This window comes from Cyprinodon tularosa, unplaced genomic scaffold (assembly GCF_016077235.1).
Source record: "Cyprinodon tularosa strain WSP-4 unplaced genomic scaffold, ASM1607723v1 ctg312, whole genome shotgun sequence".
NCBI classification, from domain to species: domain Eukaryota; kingdom Metazoa; phylum Chordata; class Actinopteri; order Cyprinodontiformes; family Cyprinodontidae; genus Cyprinodon; species Cyprinodon tularosa.
Window position 1 is genome coordinate 668,424 of NW_024039022.1, and position 22,967 is coordinate 691,390.

Consider the following 22,967-nt stretch of genomic DNA (forward strand, 5'->3'; position numbering starts at 1 on the left):
TATGTCATTGGTTTAATTTCCATTTTGTGTCACTCTAGATGTTTTCTGGTTGTGTTTGTGTTCTTAGGTATTTATTGTTTACTCTCTGCTGCCCCCTTGTGTCTGTCTCCTTTCTCCTAGCTCCCTTCTAGGTCCTTCTGTCCACACCTGCTCCGAATCAACACATGACTCCATTCTTTGTTCTGTTTGGCATGTATTGTCCTCCTCTGCAGTTACTCTTTACTAGATTCTCTTCATTCCTTCATTCCCTCCTTAACCCACATGTGCATTTTGTTCTGGTTCTTGTTTTCCTTTATTAGTCATTGTTTGGATTTAGGCTGTATTTATTTCTGGACTTTGACTAGACCATTCTAACATGCTGAAAAATGTTGATTTTAGCCAATATCAAACATGAGACTCTCACCAATCATGTTTCATATCCACCTTTGGAATTACAGCATTAGCTCCCCAGTGTATCATCAAAAGCTGCATACACATGTTAATCCCCCACTTATTGAGGAATGGTAGTAGGGAGGCAGCTAAAACAACCCAAGCAGTCGGTGCTCGGGGCAAGAGTAGCCACACTGATCTAAACCAGATAAAATACAGGTTTGGCTTTTTGTTGAGACTGTTTTACCATCTTAAACTACTACTTCTGAGTTTACTTCATGCATCGTAGGAATCTCTACAATCCTTAATGATACGATCCTTGCCCGAACCATGATTTTATGAGGATAAAATGTTCTGGGATGCTTAGAGTTGTGCAATACTATTTCATTTTTAGATGATGGATTGGACACCTTAGTTGTGCACTTCAGAACTAAGGTTTACTTTGTGCTGATCTTCACATAGGATTCTAATAGAATTTTGCAGGTTTAACATAACTAAGCATACAATAAGATAAAGTAGCATGAATTATTTTGTTAAGGGCTGGTTATATTCCCGCAGCAGTGTCTCGTAGTGAGATTGTTGCAGGTATGACGCAGATATTTTTGATTTATACCTAATTTTGAGCCATTGTCTGTGCTATGTTATTCCACGCCACAACGCAAGAGGGACAATCAAGAACTAGCTGTGGGTCTAGATACGGCCGAGGAGGTGACAAAGAGGAAAAACGCAAGGGCCGAGTTTGTGCAACAATGGAGGGACATGAGGGTGAAAAAGAGCTGGGATTCAGGTGGAAAAAGGGTTCCAGTGTTCTCACGCACCTCGCTCTTCTAGCTGGCCCATCTTCACAAGTCGTTTTCCACAATGGTGGTAATACAAACAAAACAAGCCTGTAAGGTACCAAACAGGAAATATGCATAGTGTAGAGCGGATGTAGATTTGACCAATCAGAGGCCTCCTGTCTGCGGTCAACAACAGTTTTGGTGAGGTGCACTAGAGTTTCTGCGGAAGGGGCTGGAGCATATCTGCGCTAACTGCGACACACACGCAGCTGACCTGGTTTCTGAGCATAAACCAGCCTTTAGATGCATTTATATCTGCAATAAAGTGCAGCTTGCTTTGCTTTTTTAACAGCAGTACTGCACTGGATGCTGTCATCACTGTTTAAATGACATAGATACCACAGTATGTTCAGCTACAGGAAGGAGTGTCTGAACAGGTGGTCAGGAGGACACCAGCACCACAGGTGGCTTTTTCTCTCACCCCACATATCACACACTTCAATTTTATCATTAAGCCATATCATCTGCAGTAATCCTCACATTGCTCTGCACACAGCGGTTCAAAGTACAATTGATGTTGAAGCCATCTGTTGGAGCAGCTCTGTGTCGTAAACTATAAGGAGGCCATTACTGCCTATAAGCTCTGATAAAGACTCTGGGCCTGATCCACCAACAGGTGGCATTAGCTTTCATTTTCCATCTTTTCTGCCTGTTTGCTGCTCCCTCACACTGTCTCATTTACGAGGCAAACAGCAGCAGGTAAATACAGACTTTTTTTTCTCCATAGGATGTTCTCGTTTTAGGGGTCTGATAAAAGGAGCCCAAGTGCAAAACAACAATCAGTTTTTTCTTTTAGCATGTGCAGATGAGCTTCTCGGTAACTCAGCAGTGAGCACTAACAGGATTAAGTCAAACTGATGTGCTGATATTTATAAAGATTTAAAATATGGTAATACCCAGAAAAAAAAAGTTTGTTTTATAGCTAACATTTTTCACAATTAATTGAGACAGAACAGTAGTGCACATAAAACTTGACTGTTTTTAAGCATTTTTGCTTTCTCACTCTTACTGCGAATTGGTGGATTTACACAAAGTTTGTTTAATGTCAGCTTCTTGAAGCAGATCAGTCCTCCCATATGTCTGCATTTCATACAACCGTATATAAACATCTTTGCCGTTTACTGCACAGTTTTTCAAATGTTCTTGTACATAATCTGTTGCTGTTTTTCATGCACATTATGTTATATGTGCAATATATGCTATATGCACTTTTTGTACATCTTTGTAAATTAATTTTACTTACTTAGTTATTCATTTCATTTGATCCAAATATGTCCTTTCTGATATGAACTGTAATTTTTAGTTGTTTTAAACTTTTCCCTTCCTGTTAAATTAACCTAAATTTCTCTACTGAAGGAAGACAATAGAATATTCTATGTTGCATTAAAAGGGTTTGCTGGGTCTCTCTGCATCCTCTGGATAGCTCTTGGTCAGACTGTTCACACACTGCTGTGGTCCTGTTGTACAGTGAGGAAAGAGCTTATCTGGTCATGTACTGTAGTTTAAGTTTAGTAAAATAACCTATGAATATTAAATATTGCACAGCATCTATTGGGATTGTAAATAATCATTAAATTTTTTTAAAGAACAGGATTTATATTAGTATTATATTTGAATTTATAGAAATCATCTCCAATAATGTCATACTCTCTAAAAGATAAGAGGAACTACCTTTTCCTTTGACTGATGTTTTTTTGGTCAGAGTCAATTTAGTGGGTCCTTTTGGTATTCTGTTTCTTCTTCTGTTCAAATAGAGATGTTAAATGTTTCAGCTTACCTCCATGCAGCACACCGCTGGGTCTTTTAGGTGTAAATTGAATCTATCTATAAATATTTCCACTAGAAGAAAACATGCAGCCTTGATTAAATGCAGGCAAACTGTGAAATGGGAGGAATTCTATTTGGTGTAAATCTACCTTTGTGATGGATTTGTGAATTAAATGGGGGAGCAAAAGAAAAAGCAAGTAAGAAACTAAAGGAAGGATACTCATTTTAAAGCACAAGTGACTTGACATGCTTCTTTAGTTCAAGTTTTAACTTTCCAAACATGCTTTGCTCTGTTCAGATTGAAGGGCTGCTGCAGCCTTTTTCAGCAGTCAGCAGTTGAGCAGAGGTTTACTCTGTAGACGAACTGTCAGTTCATCAGAGATCAAACACATATTAAAACAGGCATATATAAACACCTTTGCAAGGTAAATTTAGAATATACAATTAACATGTATGTTTTTTTTAAGTGTGGGAGGAAACATCTTGTGAAAACCTACACAGGCATGTAGAAAAAAACAGAACTATTGTAGCATAGCAGCAAGTAATTCTAATTTACACATAAGACATAAAGATATTAAAACTAATATAACATGTTTCTCACAGTGCATGCAAAGAATCATCAATGCAAAGAAAAGTTTTGGGTGTTAAAGGAGTCTGAACCGTCACAGAGGCGTTGTCTGTTTGTGTGTCGGCTCAAAAGGCTGTTTACAATCTGTTTGGGTCCAAATTAGAGCTAGGGGGATTTGAGACCTCCTGTTCTAGGCTGTAAAATTGACCAATAGATTAAAAAAAAAGTCAGAACATCTAAATAAAAAAAAATAGAAAATACACTCCAGTGCAGCAGCTTAAAAAGGATGGTAACTACTAAGGGTTGCATTTGCAAATTGCCTGTTGTTCAGGATTGACTTCAGTAAATACCAGCATTAATTGGTCTAACTCTTCAATCCAATCTAATTACCGTTAATAGAAGCATTTTAAAATAAGAACAGCTAAAGAAAATTATTTCTGTATTTGGAAGCAAAGCAATAATAGACACCAGGTCAAAAAAGTAGAAACATTCAACAACCAACAGACATGAGGGGAGAGAGAACTTCTGTGGTGACTTCTCCCTTATATAAAACAGGCCATAAAATGGGAGGTAAATGTAATTGTCATATCAAATTTTACTTATACAATCCTTATGCAATTACTTTTTAATTCATGTTTAATAATTGGAAATTAAATTCAAAGCTGTTTTCATATGCATTTTTCATGCATGCTCATGTGGATGTGGCATTAACAGCTTGCCATGGTTTGTTTATCATTGTCTCTTACTCAAGCAACCACACTTACCGACTACCTGCAGGTGAGTCCCTGATTGCTGGACATAGAAGATAGAGATGGGGATGGCAAGGTGGGTTAATGTTAGCACCCCTCCAGTATGGACCTCAGTACTAAAATGACATTTTGTAAGGAGTGACCTCTTGTGTTTTTCTGTTTGTAAAAAAAAAATTAAAAAAAAAATCCACTTTCATACTTTGAATTTTTCAGGAGGTTTTGCCTGAAATCCAACACCAACATATAACCCTTTAAACATAAAAAAAAGTCCTTTAAAGATCTCAAGTAATACACGTGGAAACTGAAATTTAGGACTACAGCAAATTAAACTGGAAGCCATTATCTTTACAATGTTTAATGCCTGAAAGAGTGGTAAATCTTTTATTTGGATCAAATAATGTCTCTTCATACTGCAGGTTTTATGCCTAAAGCTAAACACTCCTGAGGGCTGAGGTATCTTCTAATTCTGGAGGTTATAAAAATTATAGTTAAACCTACTTTTCCAAACAGCTAAACATTTAAGCTTGTTCAAAATCACCCTTGCACAGAAAGAAAGATTTAAGGTAATAGAAAGTGGTAGATATACTTAAACTCATCTTTATTTATCCCTTGGGATTACTTGTCAAGTTCTCGGTTCTGTTAAGTTTTACTTTGCTCCATGTTTTCTAGTTTTATTGGTTTAATTCCTATTTTGTTGTATTTTCTGGATATATTTGAGTTCTAAGGTTTTTATCTGTTGCCGTCTTGTGTTGGTCTTCTTTTTCCTATCTCCTTCCCAGATTGCTCTGTTCACACCTGCTCCCAATCTGCTCGTTAGTCCTCTCTTTGTTCAGTCTCCCATAAATACACTCCTTGTGCAGTTCCTCAGTGCTGGTCTAACATCATCTTATTTTGTCCTACCTCGTCTTTCCCCGGCTCCTTGTAACCATTTTCATCTGGTTTGGTCTGCCGCGGTTTCCGTAGATTCGTGAACGCGCTTTCAGGAAATCCTATACACTACTGTTTATGCTCTAAAAACATTCTAAATGACTTCGTTTCGAGTAAATTCTGGACGCTACCCACTCAGGACACTTGGAATACATTGGACGAGCAGTATGGAGGAATATTGACACGTTTTTGTGGACTTTTATGGACCTTTCTGCCTCGGGCACCATAGACCTCCATTATTTGAATGTCAGCAGACAGCAAGAAGCCTCCCAGATCTCCAGATGCATTTGAGATATCAAAAAAGTACTCCAGAGTGTTGTTCAGCATGGGGGTGAGTAGAAAATGAAGGCTAATCATGTTTTGGGTGTACTATTCCTTTAAGTTGGATTTTGGATTCCTGCCTCTGTTAACTATTACCACTAATTAAAACTGCAAGAACTTACCCCTGCCTCTCAGCCTCTGCATTCAGGTCCTCAATACCACAACCAAATCTTGACATTACTCCTTTAGGGAAATTCTGGTTCCAGTAGCTTATATAGAGTACAAAGAGTTAAAGCAAGATGCCATTAAAGATAAAAATTTAACTAAGAATATAAAAAGAGTGTACATAGTACAAAAAAGCATATATATAAAAAAGTTGTAATGTCCTGAAATATTCTTCCCTTAGATATAAAAATATCTGCATTTTAGAGAGCTTAGGTAAGACTACATAACTAGTTGACTTGGGTCATTGCACTTGCACTGCAGAAATGTACTGACCATGTTGGAGATGGAGACAATGCAGGATGGAACAGGCAATGCAAAGAAGGCCGATTTTCTGATCCAGTCTAGAAGCAAGTTTGATTCACTCGCTTTAAATTTGATATAATAAAGCTGATTTTTTTCAGTTTGGATCTCAAACTGTATTCAGTTTGGTTTAAAACTAATTTAGAAGAACTAGGATTTAAGAAGAATACAAAAAAAAAAATCCTTTATTGTCCCATAATGAGGAAACAGCAGCAAAGCATTACAGCAAAAGCGGTCAAAAATTAGGACCTTAAAAGTGTATAAAAATAACTGAATAAGTGGCAGAGTTACCAAACTAAAATAAAATACTGTACTTTATAGTGTTTTTACAAATATAAATACTGTGCTTTCAACGGAAGAAGGAATAATCAATATACAGCTGACCTATAAGCCTACCATTTGTGAGGCCTGCAACTTTACTACTTGCTATTTCTACCCATGTTTAAGATTTAGTAAGAAATTATCAATATCTAGGTTGCACAGTTGAGCTGAGGGTCGCACTGCTGCCTTGCATCAAGAAGGTTCTGGGTTCAATTCCGGCTTCCTTCCTCAGTCCAAAAACATGATTGTTAATTGGCTTCTCTAAATTGTCCTTAGGTTTGTGTTTGAGTGGTTGTGTGTCTCTGTGTTGACTGGCGACTTTTCCAGGTTGTACCCTGCCTCTTGCCTGTAGACTGCTGGAGATAGGAACCGGCCCCACCGTGGCCCTGACAAGGACTAAGTAGGAGAAAATGGATGGATGATCAATATCCATTGGCTCCAAAGCACAGGTGGGCTTCTGTTATCACCTTCTGCTTTTGAAATGGATTCATAACCCTGGCTCTCTTCCTCTCTTTCACGTAGACGGTGTGACATCACTTCCATTCCAAACACAGATAATCCTCATCAATCACAACAGAAAATGCTACTGAAAATCAGTTGATTGCATCGACTCGTTGACTCAAATGCAATCCCTCACACTAAGCATGCTTGTAGCGACAGTGGAGAGGAAAAACTCCTTTTTAACAGGGAGAAACCTCCAGCAGAACCAGGCTCAGTGTGAGCGGCCATCTGCTGAGGCCGACGGGGGTTCAAGGAGACAGATGTAGAGATAGAAAAAGCAGCTGTAAAAGGCGGCCCCGTCCAGGAAACACACAGCCAGGCAGACGAGCTCCGAGCAAAGTCCCATGTCAGAGGATAAAGAGAGCACATCCAGCCATTCACGGTCAGAGAAACAGGACTACACTGGAAAACAGGCCGATCTCCAGCATCTATAAACAAGGGTTTGTTATTGAGAGAACAGTGCAACAATGGACCACATCTAACAATGAATCGTGTATTTTTCAACAAATACTACCTTAAACAGAAGGTTTAAGGTACTTTATACTTTTAAAATAAACCTTTTTCTTTAGGAGGGCTTCATTTCTAATTTTAGCTCACTTTTTCTTCAACCCCTAACTGTTCCCAGTCCTTTCTCTGCACCCATTGATGAAATGACAGCAGTACAATGAAGTCTTTTGCACAGCTGAATTTTTCATTTGATAAACTCAGGCTGCCGGGATAATGTGGTCTCTTCTTTGTGAATTTCCTCAATCCTCATCTTTCTGTCACATGGAGATGCATTATGCATGAAGGCTCTCTCCAGCATTACCAGATAACGGCAAACAAACTTGGAAAAGCGAGCAGCCTCTCAAAGACATCAGACACAACTCCTTTCCTCCTTTTTCCCCGATCCAAATCCTCTGACTCTTCTTCTGTGGTTTTGTTTTCTTTTGTTTTTTTGTTCACATCTCTTTTTAATTTCTTGCGCTTTTTCTTGATCTTACTGTGTTATGTTTGGAGTAAATTTATCCCATGTCTCATTTCAAAAAGCGTCCCTGCTTTGTCTCTCCCACTGTTTCAGAGCTCAAATGTAAGAGCAGAAGAAAAAAGCTCTCCAGGGCAACAGTTCGAAATGTTGAACTTTATTAAAAAGAAATACAAAAAAAGAAACCCCAGCATTCCAAACTTTTACTCACTTTTTGCAATCCCCTTGCTTGTATTTACGAGTGTGTATGTTTGTCTGGCACAGTGGGCTGTTGAGGCTCAAACTGTGCCACAGGCAGCTAAAGCCTGCAATTACAATTTGATCCTCTGATTGGCTGTGGCTAAACTGTGCCGCCTGACAGGTGGGTCACGGTGTGCAATCAGTGCAAGGCCATTATTGCAAAATACATGCTCTCAAATAGACGTACACAAATAATCTGTAAACAGTTCAAGCAGCCTTTTGCTTTCAGCCAGTCTGGAGGACGATAATTAGAGTGAGAGCTGATATGTCACCTTCAATGCATCAGGAGCATGCATTGTTCATTGCCCGTGCTACAAGCTTTGGGCTAGATTCTGTACGTATGTGTGAAAGAGGAAATAATTTCATTGCAGTTTGATAGGGATTGCCTGCAGGTACTCTAACTTGTTCGTATTGTAGCTGGAATGCACTCATTTCAGCTCTCATCTGTGCACAAAGCAACAGTTTTCTGCAACGGAGGGTAAGGGGGGGGGGGGGGGGGGGGGGTGTGCGCCATCATCCGCCCACATGCTTACCTTCACTGATGCACTGAAACCTACAGCGTTTTTGCCAAGTGCCACACAAGTGCATCGGTTTCACTCAGCCTTTCTGCTCGGCACTATCAAGAGCTCGGCTAGTAATTCACGCATGGAAACACACTGTAAGCTCTACTATTCAGATCTCAAAGGGTTTAGTTCGTAATGAAAGAGAGTTAAAAGGGCTCAACAGTGACAAAAGTCATTGGAATACAGCAAAAGTTACGTTAGCTCAAAGCACTACAATGGTTTTGAAGGCCATGAAGGGTTTACGCATTGCTAGCCAAATGATGCAGACATAAAAATATAATGTATATTTTATTAATAGGAATAAAGATAGCAAAAGCAATTCCTGAAGCTATTAAGCTTAAGTTAAGACTAAATCTAAATGAACAGCAGCTTTATCAAAAGTTCAGTTTGCTGAACCGTACTAGAAGAAATCCTAAGTTTCAACTGGTTGGAGACCCATTAGAAACTGAGTCAGTTATCCTCATAACCATGGTAACGAACTCTGTTACCATGGCGAGTGACTCTGTACCCAGTCAAGCAGGTTTTCCTTTAACAAACTCCTGTTGGGGCCTGTTGAATAATCCTTTTTGGGGTTCTTTAGTGAGTGACATGACCCAGCAATATCAGAGTGGCAGCTATAAAAGGAGCCCTTTATGTTCTCTAAAAAGCTTCAATTTTTCCTTCATTGCCAGCTGAGTAAACATCCATGAAGAGAAAGCCTTTCTTTTCGGACACCCAACTCTGTTCAGCTGCTCCTAATAGAGAAACGCTCATCCAGACTAAATGTGATCATTAACTACAGTAAGAGGTCAGATTATTTGAGCTGCTATCAACAAGCAACAAGCCTTTCAGATGTAAAACAGGTTACAATTTATACAAGATGGCTTTATGCATTAGATATATTTATATATGTAAATGTATATGTATGTCCGTCATTTAAACCCTGATGCCATAATTTCAGAATTCATTTCAAAATTAGTTATTTTAAAAAATTAATCCTTTTTCCCCATGAATTTGTTAAAATACTAAGAGGATGCACAAAGGGAGGTTGTACAGACCCATGTGTGCTGCTGTTTTATTGAAATACACTCTGTCAGAGGGAGCCACACCAACCCCTTAGTTATAAGCCACTGTGAAAAATCAGGAACCGATCCAGGGGCTGAATATCAAACCTAAAAAATGGAATTAAATACAAGAAGTCATAAATAATAATAACCCCGAAATAAAATATACAAACAACTTCGACTAATTATTATGCCTGTTGCAGCCATATTTGATCCTTATTTGGGGTCTGCCTGAACATTGTTGTTGTGCTTATAACTAGTGTTGCTCCGATACCCATACCAGTATCGGAAGGGGCCCCGATACTGCCCTAAACTGGTGGTATCGGTATTGGCGAGTAGCAACAAATAGGGCACCGATACCATTTTGAGAGCCTTAAGTTTATTGTCACCCATTCCTGGTAGGCAATAAAAAGTTCTACTGGATTCACTTTGTATTAGATTTTTTCCTGCTTCCCAAAGGTAGGCAGCAGCTTGACATGAAGCAATGATGGCAATTATTTTACATTATTATGGTATCGGTATCGGCCGATACTGCACAGCCAGGTATCGGGTATCGTATCGGGGCCAAAAAATGGCATCGGTGCAACACTACTTATGACTAGGCATGCCAGTTATCAACTAATGATTTAATCTAAAGTTAATTTATTTCACTGATTGACTCACAATTAATAGGAATTTCTAAGACGATCTTTGCACAACATATGCCGAGTTACAGCAAACTACATCATTCTATTTTAAATATTGTTTTGTGCCAGCTGTACTGAACACTTTTTTCTTTCATGTCATTAAGCCTATTAATTTAATGTAAAAACTACTGCGTAAAAAAACGATTAATAAAATATGTGAAAGTCTCTCATTTCAGATGTAAAGAATTCTAAAGCCATTTTTAAAAACTGGGCTGTCAGACTATTTGTTATCATGTTTAATTGAAATGGACGCTAACTGTGATATATATCTCTCTTTTTATTGTAATTTAACAGTTAGTGGTGGGAAAGACATTGTGCTGTCATTAGTGCTTTTGGACAGCTTTTTCTGGTGACTCTCAGAGGAAACTCCATGAAGTCCATTAAATCCCATAAGCCTTCCCAACCTACAGTACTTATCAATAGCATGTCTTCTTCTTACGTTCTTCCATCATGTTACAAATTCATCAAATCCTTGCCTTCTGAACACAGAAGAGAAGTTGACTCTGCTCCCTCATGCAGCACAGCTAAACAGGCACTATTCAGGTGATAACTTAAGAACCCCTGGAAATTAATTCATGAAGAAGAATTCTTCATAAAGTGAAGAACATTATGGACAACATGGGGCATCCGCTTCGATGATTGTTAAACAACAACACAGCGTCGTCAGTAAGAAGCTTATCCAGATGTAGTTGAAGACGGGTAGGAGTTACTGCTACGCTTGATTTCCGTTTGTTATTAATAAAGTTTTTTTAATTTAACTGCATTGAATTAAATTGTTTATTTTTACAAACAGAACTTAAATAAAAACGTATTCTGCATTATTGTTGCCATTAAAACATATAAAAAAGACTGGACTTTTGATCAATTCACTTCCTGCTTTAACATGCCTCGCTCTGCCTCTGCCATCACTTCTATTGCGAATAACAGTGAGGCTCCGCTAACGAATGAACAGCCATACCCTCTAGATGTTAAAATACTTTAAAAAATTCCTTTAAAGGGGACATTACCAATTAATCTGATGGAACAAATTCTAATCTAAAAACCAATAATTGGCAATTAATCATATGTCGATTATTTGTTTAAATCCCTGTTAACTATACTACACTATACTACACTTAAATATACTACACACTGTTAACAGGATTCAAGCTTTAACTTTCATTAAGGAAACCTCCCTCAGTGAAACAGGACTAATGAAAGTATTCACTGGCTGCCTTGTTTTTCCACTGTATTCTATAGAGAACACTGATATGCTTTGCATCTCTGACTTCAGAGGATTGCCAAGCTTCTCCTTCCCCGCTATTCTTTCTTTACCTAATAACAAGTTTAACTCGAGGGGAAAAGATAAACATTTAATTAGATTAACTCTGATCTAAGTTTGTTCAACTTAGAGTTCTGCCTTAAACTGAGGTTTCACATGAAGCAAACTCAATTATGTAACATTAGTACATCTCTTCAATACACAACAGACATTCAGGGTATCATGTTTTTGACAACATTTCAGGATAAAGATGTTAAACTGAAAGTTCTTTTATAAAAAAAAAGGTACATGACATACCAACTATCACAGATTTAACACTCATTACATTTACTTGCTTTTATTTTTAATCACATAAATCTATATATCAATGGCTATTTTGAACACCTTGTTCGTAATCCGAGAGGGGATGTTTCTCAGAGAGTGCACAAAGGGGAAAAAAGCATCTTTAAGTATTAAACAAATTTATTCCAGTCATGTTTAACAAAATCGTTGATATAATCATATTTTGCAGCGGATAATCTACCTTTTAGGCTGGCCTGACCATTGGTCTGATAAACAATATTGGCCAAGATCTAAGGTGTTCTTATCAGTGATTGCTTATATCTGGGTCTAACAGTTGCACAAAACCAATACTACATCCACCCTCCAGACCACACAGCTTCCAAAAACAGATAGCAACAAGTTTCACATCTGTTCTTATATATAACAGATCACACAGATACCATCTATTAACATCCATCTCTAACACTATCTAATAATAAGCATGGAATTAGTCTGTCATTTCCAATGAATCTATTGTTAAATTTCCTAGAATATTTGACATCTTTTCATTGAATTAGCTCCTGTAGCTAAGCTTAGCTCGGTTATCCACTGGGGCTGGCTGACTAAATATTTTATGACTACATGTGTTGTATTTATTGTGAGAACAATACAAGTGACAACAAAAAGTATTTACAACTTTCTCCCATCTTCTATGGGTAACTAATGCTGTGACAGTATGCCACTGCTGTCAAGGTCTAAATAAACACATAAACAGATATTAGAAAAACTTGATAGTTATCCAAAGTTAACTATAGCCAGTTAACTATACATAATAACTGCATTTAACAATATTTTTAAATTGTTCAATGCAGAAAGAAATATTGAAGTAAGTTTTTGGGGATATGGAAACTATTCCAAAAAAGTTTTAAAAAGTTAAGAAAACCACTGGACTTTATGTCTGGAGTAGCGTTTGAGTTTTAGGCTTATAGAGTGGCCCAAACAAAAGCCTTCTTTTAGCTTAGAAAAAAGACAAATTGAAGCAAAAGAACACATCCATCCCTTAGTAATGGATGTGGTTGAGGTCGTTATTGACCTGCAAAAGCCGATACTGGCCCATGCCTCTGAAAAGGGAGTCATTAGGGTTTGGAAACTAATAAATTGGAATTATGTTTGTCAAGATAAATTACATTTTTATCAAAGTCCCCAACAGTACAACATACACTGGTCCTCAACACACCTTAACACACCAAACTGGATTTAACGCGTAATCTGACAGAAAATTTTGTCGCAAGAGGTGGTGGCAGTGATATGGGTTGAACACACCCGACAGGGTTTTCTGCAAAGGTGCTTTCATAGCTCCGACTGAGACAGACCTCAGATCTATTTTAGATGGACTATGTAGCAATTCAATGGCAATTTCCTGGGTCTGACCAGAAGAACTACGCAGATGCAAAGTAAAACATCTGCTTTTGGGGAAATACAAAATAAAATCTGCTATTTGCAAGAGAAAACAGTCAGATTTTGAGTTGCACAGTGCATATTAAGCAGACTGTGAAGACTGGGACATAAACAATCGATAAAACATTTTACAGTTTCTGAAACTGGACAGTTCTGTGCATTCTTAAATGATTCAATCGTTCGAAAGCGTATAAACACGTCATGATCAGATGATTTTATTGAAAAAAGATTTAGATCGGACTGGAGGAATGTTGCGCATGTAAACGTCAGTAGTGATTCCGAAATGGATAAACCAGGATAACTGAATTAAAGCCCCAATCGAAGTTTGTCTATCTAAGGAAAACCAGCTGATTGTATCAAATAAATTGACTTAAGAGCAATCCCTCACACCAAGCATGCTTGTAGTGTATGGGAAGAAAAACTCCATTTTAACAGGAAGGAACCTCCAGCAGGACCAGGCTCAGGGTGAGTGGCCATCTGCTGAGGCTGACTGGGGTTCAAGGAGACAGAAGCAGAGATACAATGCTTTTACTATATTTAAAAATCTGTGTAAATCAGCTCTTCAAATCGTCTTTATTACTCTTCTTGGTTATCGCATGTTTACCACTTTAAAAGTGACGTACATCCTGATATTTGGGTGGGTGTATTTATTTATGTAAACCTGGGTGTACAATTTTAGCTCCGTCAATAAAGTAAAATGCACACAAAATTCAAATTTTTGCACCTAATTTTTGTTTTTGCATTGCATGGATCTATGTTTAACAGTTAACAGACAGTAAGCTGAAAATAAACATTACTTTCCTATCAAATATTACCCTTAAGGTGATTTCTGAGTAGCGAGAGTCAAAGTAGGAGAGGAGGAGACGCTATCTGCTCTAAAGAAAAGGGGGTTTTAGCTCCAGGCAAAACTATCTCCAGCAGTTCTTTTAGCTGGCATACCTTCAACCATTAGAGTGCATACTGTTCAAGAGCAAAACAAAAATAGACCTAAAAAAAGACTACAGACACAAACAGCAACATGTCCCTGGGCATTTGTCCTGGTAAAATCAGATAGAAACTTTCTCTAAGGCCTCTCAAACTAATTAGAAAACATCAAATAACAGGTACTCATATGAAAACAATAATAAAACATCTACAAACAAAAGGAATTAGACCATTTTGAGTCACTTGGGATCAGCAACAACAGCAATAGACCTGTGCTTACAGTTTCCAGTGTTTGTACATGTGCACATGATCATATGGGCATTCTTTATCTCAGTGGCTTTAATACCGGACTTTGCTTTAAATACAATACAACTCCTGGACATATAGTAGTTTAACTTCTGAAAAGCTTAAACAAAATTGTCAGTTTTTTTTTTTTTTTTTTTTGCTATTTCTTTGTGAACTATTATTTGAATTCACTTTTGCAAAAATGGAACTTATACTTACATACCTTCTATGCCTCTCAGGGACATTATACATGGCATTAGATTCTCAGTCGTCTTGTCTTTGACCAAGACAATTCATCGGCATTATCTGCCGATGGAGGTCTGAGCTTCTGGGGTGCCTGTGTACAGCAATGTTTTTTAAGTGTGAGGTTTGCACACTGCCTTAGATCATATGAAGTACAGCAACGGGAAAGAAGCTCATGAGGCAGACTCAAACTGTCCTACATCATTTTAAGTACAGGCTATTTATCTGAGCAGAACCTCTAGGATTGCATCATCCGCAAACACAGCTAAGATTGATAGGCAGGCACACAGATTTATGGGGGATCCAGTCCAAGCAGTTAGCCCCAACCTGACTGCAGCTGTTATGCAAAAGTGATTTCAACCAAAAGCCCAGGAAAGACCAAAAAGTAACAGAATTAAACATGATGCTTTTTACTATGTGGCATATTGCTCAACTGGCTGAAGCAATGCCACAACAATATCAATTGTCACCAGTGACAATCATGCATTGCAATTATTCAGATGAAGCACTTTAAAAAGGAATATAAATACTGTTTAGATTTTAAAAATAACAACTTTCCATGTCAATGCTTGCTTCAGCCTTGGCGGCTGAAACTCTATCCAACCTCGGCTCAATTATACTCATTCTGAGCTAAAATCCCCCAGAAAAAACAAGGAAATACAGGAAGGATTTACTGGAATCCACTTTAGGGATGAAACAATGAATCGGATTAACCGTGATGAATCAATTATTGAAATAATCATCATCTAATTTAATAATCGATTAATCGTTAGCTGACACAGCGACCCACTTAGAGCAGTAATTGTACCAAGATTATAAAAAAATATATTTTTGATGTTTATTTAAGTATTCTTTCATCTAAAGTTTTATTTAATGCAGTATTTCTGTACCCACAAATATAGTAATTCATAAAATTGGAGACCTGGTATTGTTTTGTTTTTATTTTTGTATGCTATTCTTGGTGTTTACATCCTCTTGTTAACATTTCGGCTTTTCTCTGGAAATTTTGTTCCTTATATTGGTGTGTGTATGTATATCTATATATACCACATTTTACCGCCCACCATTATTTTTGTGTTTGGGGGAAGTAGGGTAGAAAAAACTTTACATTGTACTATATTTTGACTAATTACTACATTGTGTATTTTGTGAAAATTCAATAAAAAATAACTTAATTTCTTAAAAGTCATCTTTAAGGAACCTTTGGTTATCCAATCATAACTCGATTAATTGAAAAAATAATCAACAGATAAACTTATTTGCAAAAGCATCATTAGTTGTAGCCCTAATCCAGTTCAAAAACAAGCAAGTAGTTGTTCTGTATCGTTTTTAGCTCCAAACAATCTGCCTAAAACTTTATTAATCACCTGCCCATCCTCCCCTGTCATTCCTCTAAGCTGGTTCTTTATAGTGCAGGGATTCATTTTTCTTCAAATTCATAAAATACCTTTCTGTTTTAGAGAAATCCTGTATTGGACATTGATAATTTTATATTCTAATCCTCCCTTTTTTCTTATTATACTGTGAATGCACAACTGAATAATATACAGTTGAAAAGCAAACAGATCTTTTAACGCTTTGCTTTAGTGTGTGGCTCAGGATCAGACATGTTGTTATAACACCTAAATGTATAACATCTAGAAAGACGAGGCCTGAGGGTCACAGGAATATAAGGAGGCGGCGCTCTGAAGGGGATGCAAAGCTATGATTCATTATCAAATATTTCCTGTTGTACAGAAAGAGATTAAAGCTGCTCTGGTGAAATCCAACTTATTAGCTTGTAACACCAATTACCATAAGCAGAAAATTCTTAGTGATGTTGAAAGAGGAGGATTAAATGTGTTAAAATCAAATGAATGAAACATTCACCCTGACCTACATTTTAGCATTCTGCATTCGTGTTTAATTATTAAGGCACTTCCTGTGCATTCATTTCATGTGAGAAGAGGACGATTAATGCAAGTGTGCATTCTGTGAACAAACAAGGAATTGCTATATAAAAAACAGATGATGGCTTTGGTTCCTTTGGCCCGCTGTTTGAAACAGGAATAGAGTCTCTGCACAATATAGCTGTGTCTGGTTGCTCTTACGGAGGACAAATATAGTGCCCGTTGCCATGGTTATGCCCGAGAACGCATTGCCACAAACAGCTTTCAGCACCACGAGGATGCACACCTACACACACCCCCTGACACTCTTTCCACCACGTGCAGATGAGCTGAAACTATTGCATTAAGGCAGGAAATCATCTCATTTGTTAATGGTACACTGAGATTTCTCTGCATGTGCATGATGAGCACCTGTGGAGGATAATTTGCAATCATCCCTTAAACAAGTGGCTGACAAAACTCACCGTCACAGTGGGGATGGCGGTGACGAGGGAGTACACCAGGACCGGCGGCGCCCTACTGTTGTCCTCTGGTCCGGGGTATGGCTTTGAGTAGGTTTTGTCGAAACAGAAGAAGCCCTGGATGTGCACTGGGAACGTGTCCGTGTACTCAAAGTAATACGCCAACAGAACGGTCCCTGCCATGATCACCAGCTGGAAATAAAACATATTGGTAGCAGGGTAAGGATTGGGGTAAAGAAAAAGGCAGCCCCAAAAAAAAAGGAACCAAAAAAACAAGAGAAAAAAAGTAAAAAATATTTTCCCTTCACAGAGCAAAATGACAGATGCCTCCGTAATGTGTAAACTAAGGCATTTGTGCGAGGCGGGAGAGTGAAAAAAGAGATTGAGAGGGAGGGAAGTAGAGATAGAGGCAGGAAAGAAGGAAAGATAGCAGAGCGGCGGAGTGAGCGATCCCTTTAGCAGTGTCAGTGTTCAGAGTAGGAGGGGAGGGAAACAAACCAAGCCTGATTGTAAAAAAAAAAAAAAGAAGAAATAAAGCTTTATGCTGAAGCAAAAAGAGGGACTGAGAAAGAATGAGGGGGAGAAACAGATGGGTGAGTGGAGGGAAAGGGGGGGAGATTAACAGAAGGAATAAGACAAGAAGAATTACATATGCATGTGTGGATCTCTGCATAACTTAATATACTGCTGTTCTGACATTTCTAACACTGCAGCTGCATGAACAGCAGAAAGCATGAAGCTGGCAGTATGACCTCAATAACTATTTAAATTCAATCGCAATCCTTCATTAACAATTCACAACAGAATGCACGTCTAAAAGGAGAGAGAAACGGGACGATAAAAACAGAAACCAAGAAAGCAGCTTACATTTCTGCACACCACAATAAATAAATATCGTACTCTAAACAGCATATAAAAAAAGTTTTCATATATAAAAAAGTACAACCTGATTATCTATACATTCTATATCTAGAATCTATAGATTCTTTAAAAAAAAAAAGCCCTTGACAGTAAACTAAAACAATATTATATTGAAAAAAAAGGTTCAGGCAAAATAAAACCTAAAAGCTATTCATTGGTTTAATTTTCATCTGCAGCCTAAATAGCTACTTGATGAGCTTCCTTTCTACTTGAAGCACAAATTTGTCAGGAGAAAAACTGGAGGGGGCTTCTGAGGGAGGACTGTGCTTGGTTAAAACTGCAGGGACATAAGTCTTTGCTGTTTCAGCTGTTTGATGGCTCTTGGTTGCTCCAAAATAGCAGCCAGTGTATGTTGAACTGTGGCCACACAACACATTAAACACAATAATCAAAGCTAAAATATTTGATAAATAATTTCCAATTTAACAAAACACCATAACAGTCAGTCTCTAATACAAAAAAGGCTCCTGAGGAAAGTAACTAAATCATTATTTATGCAGATGTGTTAAGTTGAATTTAATAGACTTAAAATATGGCTTTAAATCCTGGGACTGAGAATTTGGACAATATGAACGGACAGGTGTAAAGAATCTAAATGGCTATACTTATACTAGTTATACCTGAATTCAAAAGCAAAATGTGTGCGTTCAGATAATGATGTATATGTATATATATATATATATATATATATATATATATATATATATATATATATATATATATATATATATATATATATATATATATATATAAGAATCATACAACAGTTTCCATATCTGATTCACGAAACTATGTGCATACTGTAAAAACCAGGGTATAACCAGCTGGTGTTGATATATTTAGTGGCTAGAAACAATTTTAATTTATCAACCATTCCCCACAGAATGTGTGACATGGATTTCCATGTTGTCTAATACTTATTCTAATATATTACTTCCAGGACATACATTTTTTATATTTTATTATGCACCGTGGGGTTGAGAGGACTGAAATTTCATCTGTGTTGTATGTTTACCATGTAGTGCATTTGACAATAAAGTTGAGTTTAGTTGAGCGTGAGCAAAACTGAGTGTGTTTGTGCTTTATTCATGTATTTATTACAAAGTATTAATCAACCCCATCAAAGTCATCATCCTCTGTTTCAGAATTAAACAGCTGCGCTAAATCAGACATCCCAATTTCCCCTTCTTCGCTGTCAGAGTTACTTTCCGTGCCGCGCGGCTCCTCAGAAATAATGCCGGCTTTTGCGAAAGCTTGAACAACAGTGCCAGCAGACACGTTAGTCCAAGCATCTACAATCCATCCGCAAACTGTGGCGTAACTTGCCCGGCGCTGCCTACCACTTTTCCTGAAACTGTGGTCTCCGTCGGTCATCCATCGCTCCCACGCCGCTCGCAGCCTTACTTTGAATGGCCGCTTCACACCGATGTCGAGCGGTTGAAGTTCCTTTGTCAGATCTCCCGGAATAACAGCGAGCACAGCGTTCATTTGTGTCACCTTGTTTTCCACATCGGCTGTGAGATGGGCACGCATGGAGTCACAGATTAACAGCAATGGTGATGCGTGGAAAAAACACCTGGTCTCCTTACATACACCTCCCTCAGCCACTCTTTCATCATCTCCTCATCCATCCAGCCCTTTCATTTGCCTTAATAACGACTTCCACACTTCCCCCTTTAACGTTCTCATGGTGGTCTCAACAACGTCCGCAGTAACAACACACATAGGGCGCACCGCACTATAGGGCGCGCCGCACATTTTGAGGGAAAAAAAGACGTTTATATGCGCCTTATAGTCGTGAAAATACTGTAGTTCTGTAATAGTTTTTCTCTAATACTGAAGCTACCTGCATAAGTCAATGGAAGGTTTCTAAGAACAGCCTCCTTTTTCTTCAAAGCAAAGCAAGTGATTAAGAACCGCAAGAAATTAAAATAATAATACTTAAGAGTCCAGGGCTGCTCATGAATCATGAAGTTTGCATGTTCTCCGTGAGCATACGTGGGTTTTCTCCGGGTACTCCGGCTTCCTCCCATAGTCCAAAAACATGACTGTTAGGTTAATTGGCTTCTCTAAATTCTCCTTAGGTGTGAGTGTGTGTGAATGGCTGTTTGTCTCTGTGTTGCCCTGTGATAGACAGGCGACCTGTCCAGGGTGGACCCTACCTATGGCTTGTAGACAGCTGGAGATACAGTAGGCACCAGCATCCCTTGCGACCCCAGCAGGGATAAGCGCGACGGAAAATGGATGGATGCTTAAAGCTTGCTGACAAAGTCTGGGACATGTTTTTTAATTAAAGCATTTCCTTCTCTCATGTCCAAATGAACAAGCAGAAACTTAAGATCAAAATGTCTGAATGACAGTTTTATCTTGCATATGCACATGAAATAAAGTATGTATTTATTTTCACTATGTTGTATGTCAGACAGAGAACATGGGTTTAATTGCAGCAGCTTGCAGCAGTGTTTTTTTTAATAAAAAAAACTCACAGATTTAAGTCTTTTTCATTCCGAATTTAACCACAAACATTGTTACGTCATAATGAAGATTGATTTAACATAATTTATTTGAATTTGTGTCTTCCAAACATTGGTTACAGTAGACTTTTAATGTAATTCTAAAAGAGGACCTCCGTCGTCCTGCCCGTGATGTGCTTGGTAACAAGATAAAGTTGAATTCTGCTCTAGGCTTGCTTGATTAAGTTGTAGCTATCTGAAACCTTTTAATTATTTATCTGACTTCAGGTAAGGGTCAGACTTGGTAGGTAGTTATTTTCTTGCATTTGCTGTCTTAAGGTTGGATACATCTACCTTAAACTGCTGTTACACTGTTTCTTAACATGCCAGTTGATTTATCTAAAAATATTGTGTTTTCCTAAATAAAAGGCAGTAAAGTGCATTAAGTGACTTAGTGTATCTACTGATACTTCTTTGTTCTGTATAGTGCAAGTACACTGAGATTGAGTGTGTACAAAAAGTACTTTAGAACAGTGGTTTTCAAACTCTGTCCTGCATGTTTTAGATGTGTGTCTGCACCAGCACACCAGCATCAAATGATTACAGCCACCCCTCAGCAGCCGCAATGGGCTGCAAGGCGCCTGCTAATCATCCATTTATTAAACTCAGGCATGCAGACGCAATGTTTAAAATTTTCTTTCTCACACATAAAGCCTTAAATGGCCAAGCTCCATCTTATATCAGGGATCTGGTTGTTCCTCATGTTCCTAACAGAGCACCTTGGTCTCAGTCTGCAGGTTTACTTGTGGTTTTTAGGATTTCTTAAAGCAGAATTGGGAGGCAGATCTTTTAGTTATTAGGCTGCTTGCTCTTCTATGGAACCAACTAGCAGTTTTAGTCTGTGAGGCAGACACCCTGCCTACAATTAAGCTTAAAACTTTCCTTTTTGATAAAGATTATAGTAAGAGTAGCTCAGGTTATTCTGAGCTATCTCTATAGCTATGCTGCTATAGGCATAGACTGCTGGGTGACAGAGGGACCCCTTTTTATCCTTCTTCATTCTATCTCAATTCCCCCGTTTCAAGTCCAACCTCTTAATCTATGCTCTTTCGCCTTTTTCTCATCATAGTAGCTTAATCTGGTTTGTTCCTGTTTGGCTGTGACTCTATCTTGGAGAGATATGCCAATTAGGCTGCTGCCTAGCTGCCTAACATCTTAGATTATGGATGTTGAAGTTGATCTATTTTTAGTGTAGTACTGTTTTTCTACAGCTTAGTTAATGCTTGATGCATCCGCGAGGTCCACACGGCCCAATTACATCATTTTGGGCTTCTACGTCCCTCCGCGCCGACTCTGTGCAGACAGAATTTCCGCACAGAGCACCTAGGAAAATGTGTAACTATGCGGGTCCCCAGGGCCGAGTCTCAAAACCCCTGCTTTAGAGTTAATCATATGGATGCTAGAGATTCATCATCCTGTGAGCTGAAGCTTCATCAGTGTAAACTGAGCATAATTATGGTGTAACATAAGAGAACTGTGACAGACAGACAGATGGTTGGACAGGTGGACAGACAGACAGAAGCCGATAATCTCATACTCTGGGTTCTTGACAAATGCTTCCACTTGAGACTTAGTTTTACATAATGACCTTATCTAAGGCTCACAATACAGCTAGCTTCATGCTCCAAGCACAGTATAGCTAGTCACGATCCATAAACCCTCGGCTCCATTGTGCAGCAAATTCCTTTGTTTCTCGCATCTTTTCTTTCATCTCATAGAGACTTGTTTGTGTTTTTGCATTTGATTGTGTGGGTGTGTTTCCATGTGCACCGAATTTGAGGATATCTGTTGGTATGTGGGTGCATTCCCATGTCTCATGAGGAAGTCAGGCACAGGCTTGCTGTGGTGAATGTTCCTTTCCATCATGCAGTTCTCTGCTCTGCCCAAGCTACAGAAGGCTTGAGGGAGGGAAGTGAGGAGAGGTGGGAGGACGAGAAAGATAGAGCATCTACAAACACCCATTGAAGTTAAATATTTGAAGACAAGTACTGAAATTCTCCTGAGAGGCTTATGTCTACTTGTTATATAAGGTTTTTGTCATGAGTCGGTATAATAACTTCTCAATCAGATAAATATACAGCACGAAAAAACTGGACATAGAATGAAAATATTATCTGTTTGCAAATGCTCTAAGTTACTCTTAACAGACCTGGAAGATTTTATCATGTAACTGAATATCAGAACTTTTTTCCCGTCATTGCGCACACTGCATACTTTTAACTTTAAATGTAGCAGCAGTCTTGATTGTGGAAGGTGTTATAGCTGAGGACAGATGACAAACAGAAATTATTTTGGTACTGTCAGGGTTTGGTTGAGGTTTGAGGACCCAGATGCAGAGGCGGAGAGGCTGAGGAGATTTCTTACCGTTTTAATGATGAAAAACAGAAAACAAAGGCAGAAATCCAAAAATCCAATTAATAAAGTAAAT

The 22,967-nt window shown here is 38.3% G+C and overlaps 1 protein-coding gene across 2 annotated transcripts in view; it reads right to left on the reverse strand.

Moving 5' to 3' along the window:
- Positions 1-22,967, reverse strand: part of plppr2b (phospholipid phosphatase related 2b) — a 112,362-nt gene that overhangs the window by 58,237 nt on the left and 31,158 nt on the right. For both annotated transcript variants that reach the window (XM_038292415.1, XM_038292417.1), the window contains exon 3: positions 17,109-17,297. In XM_038292415.1, coding sequence (XP_038148343.1) covers positions 17,109-17,297 — 189 coding nt within the window. The remainder of the gene's footprint in view (positions 1-17,108; positions 17,298-22,967) is intronic.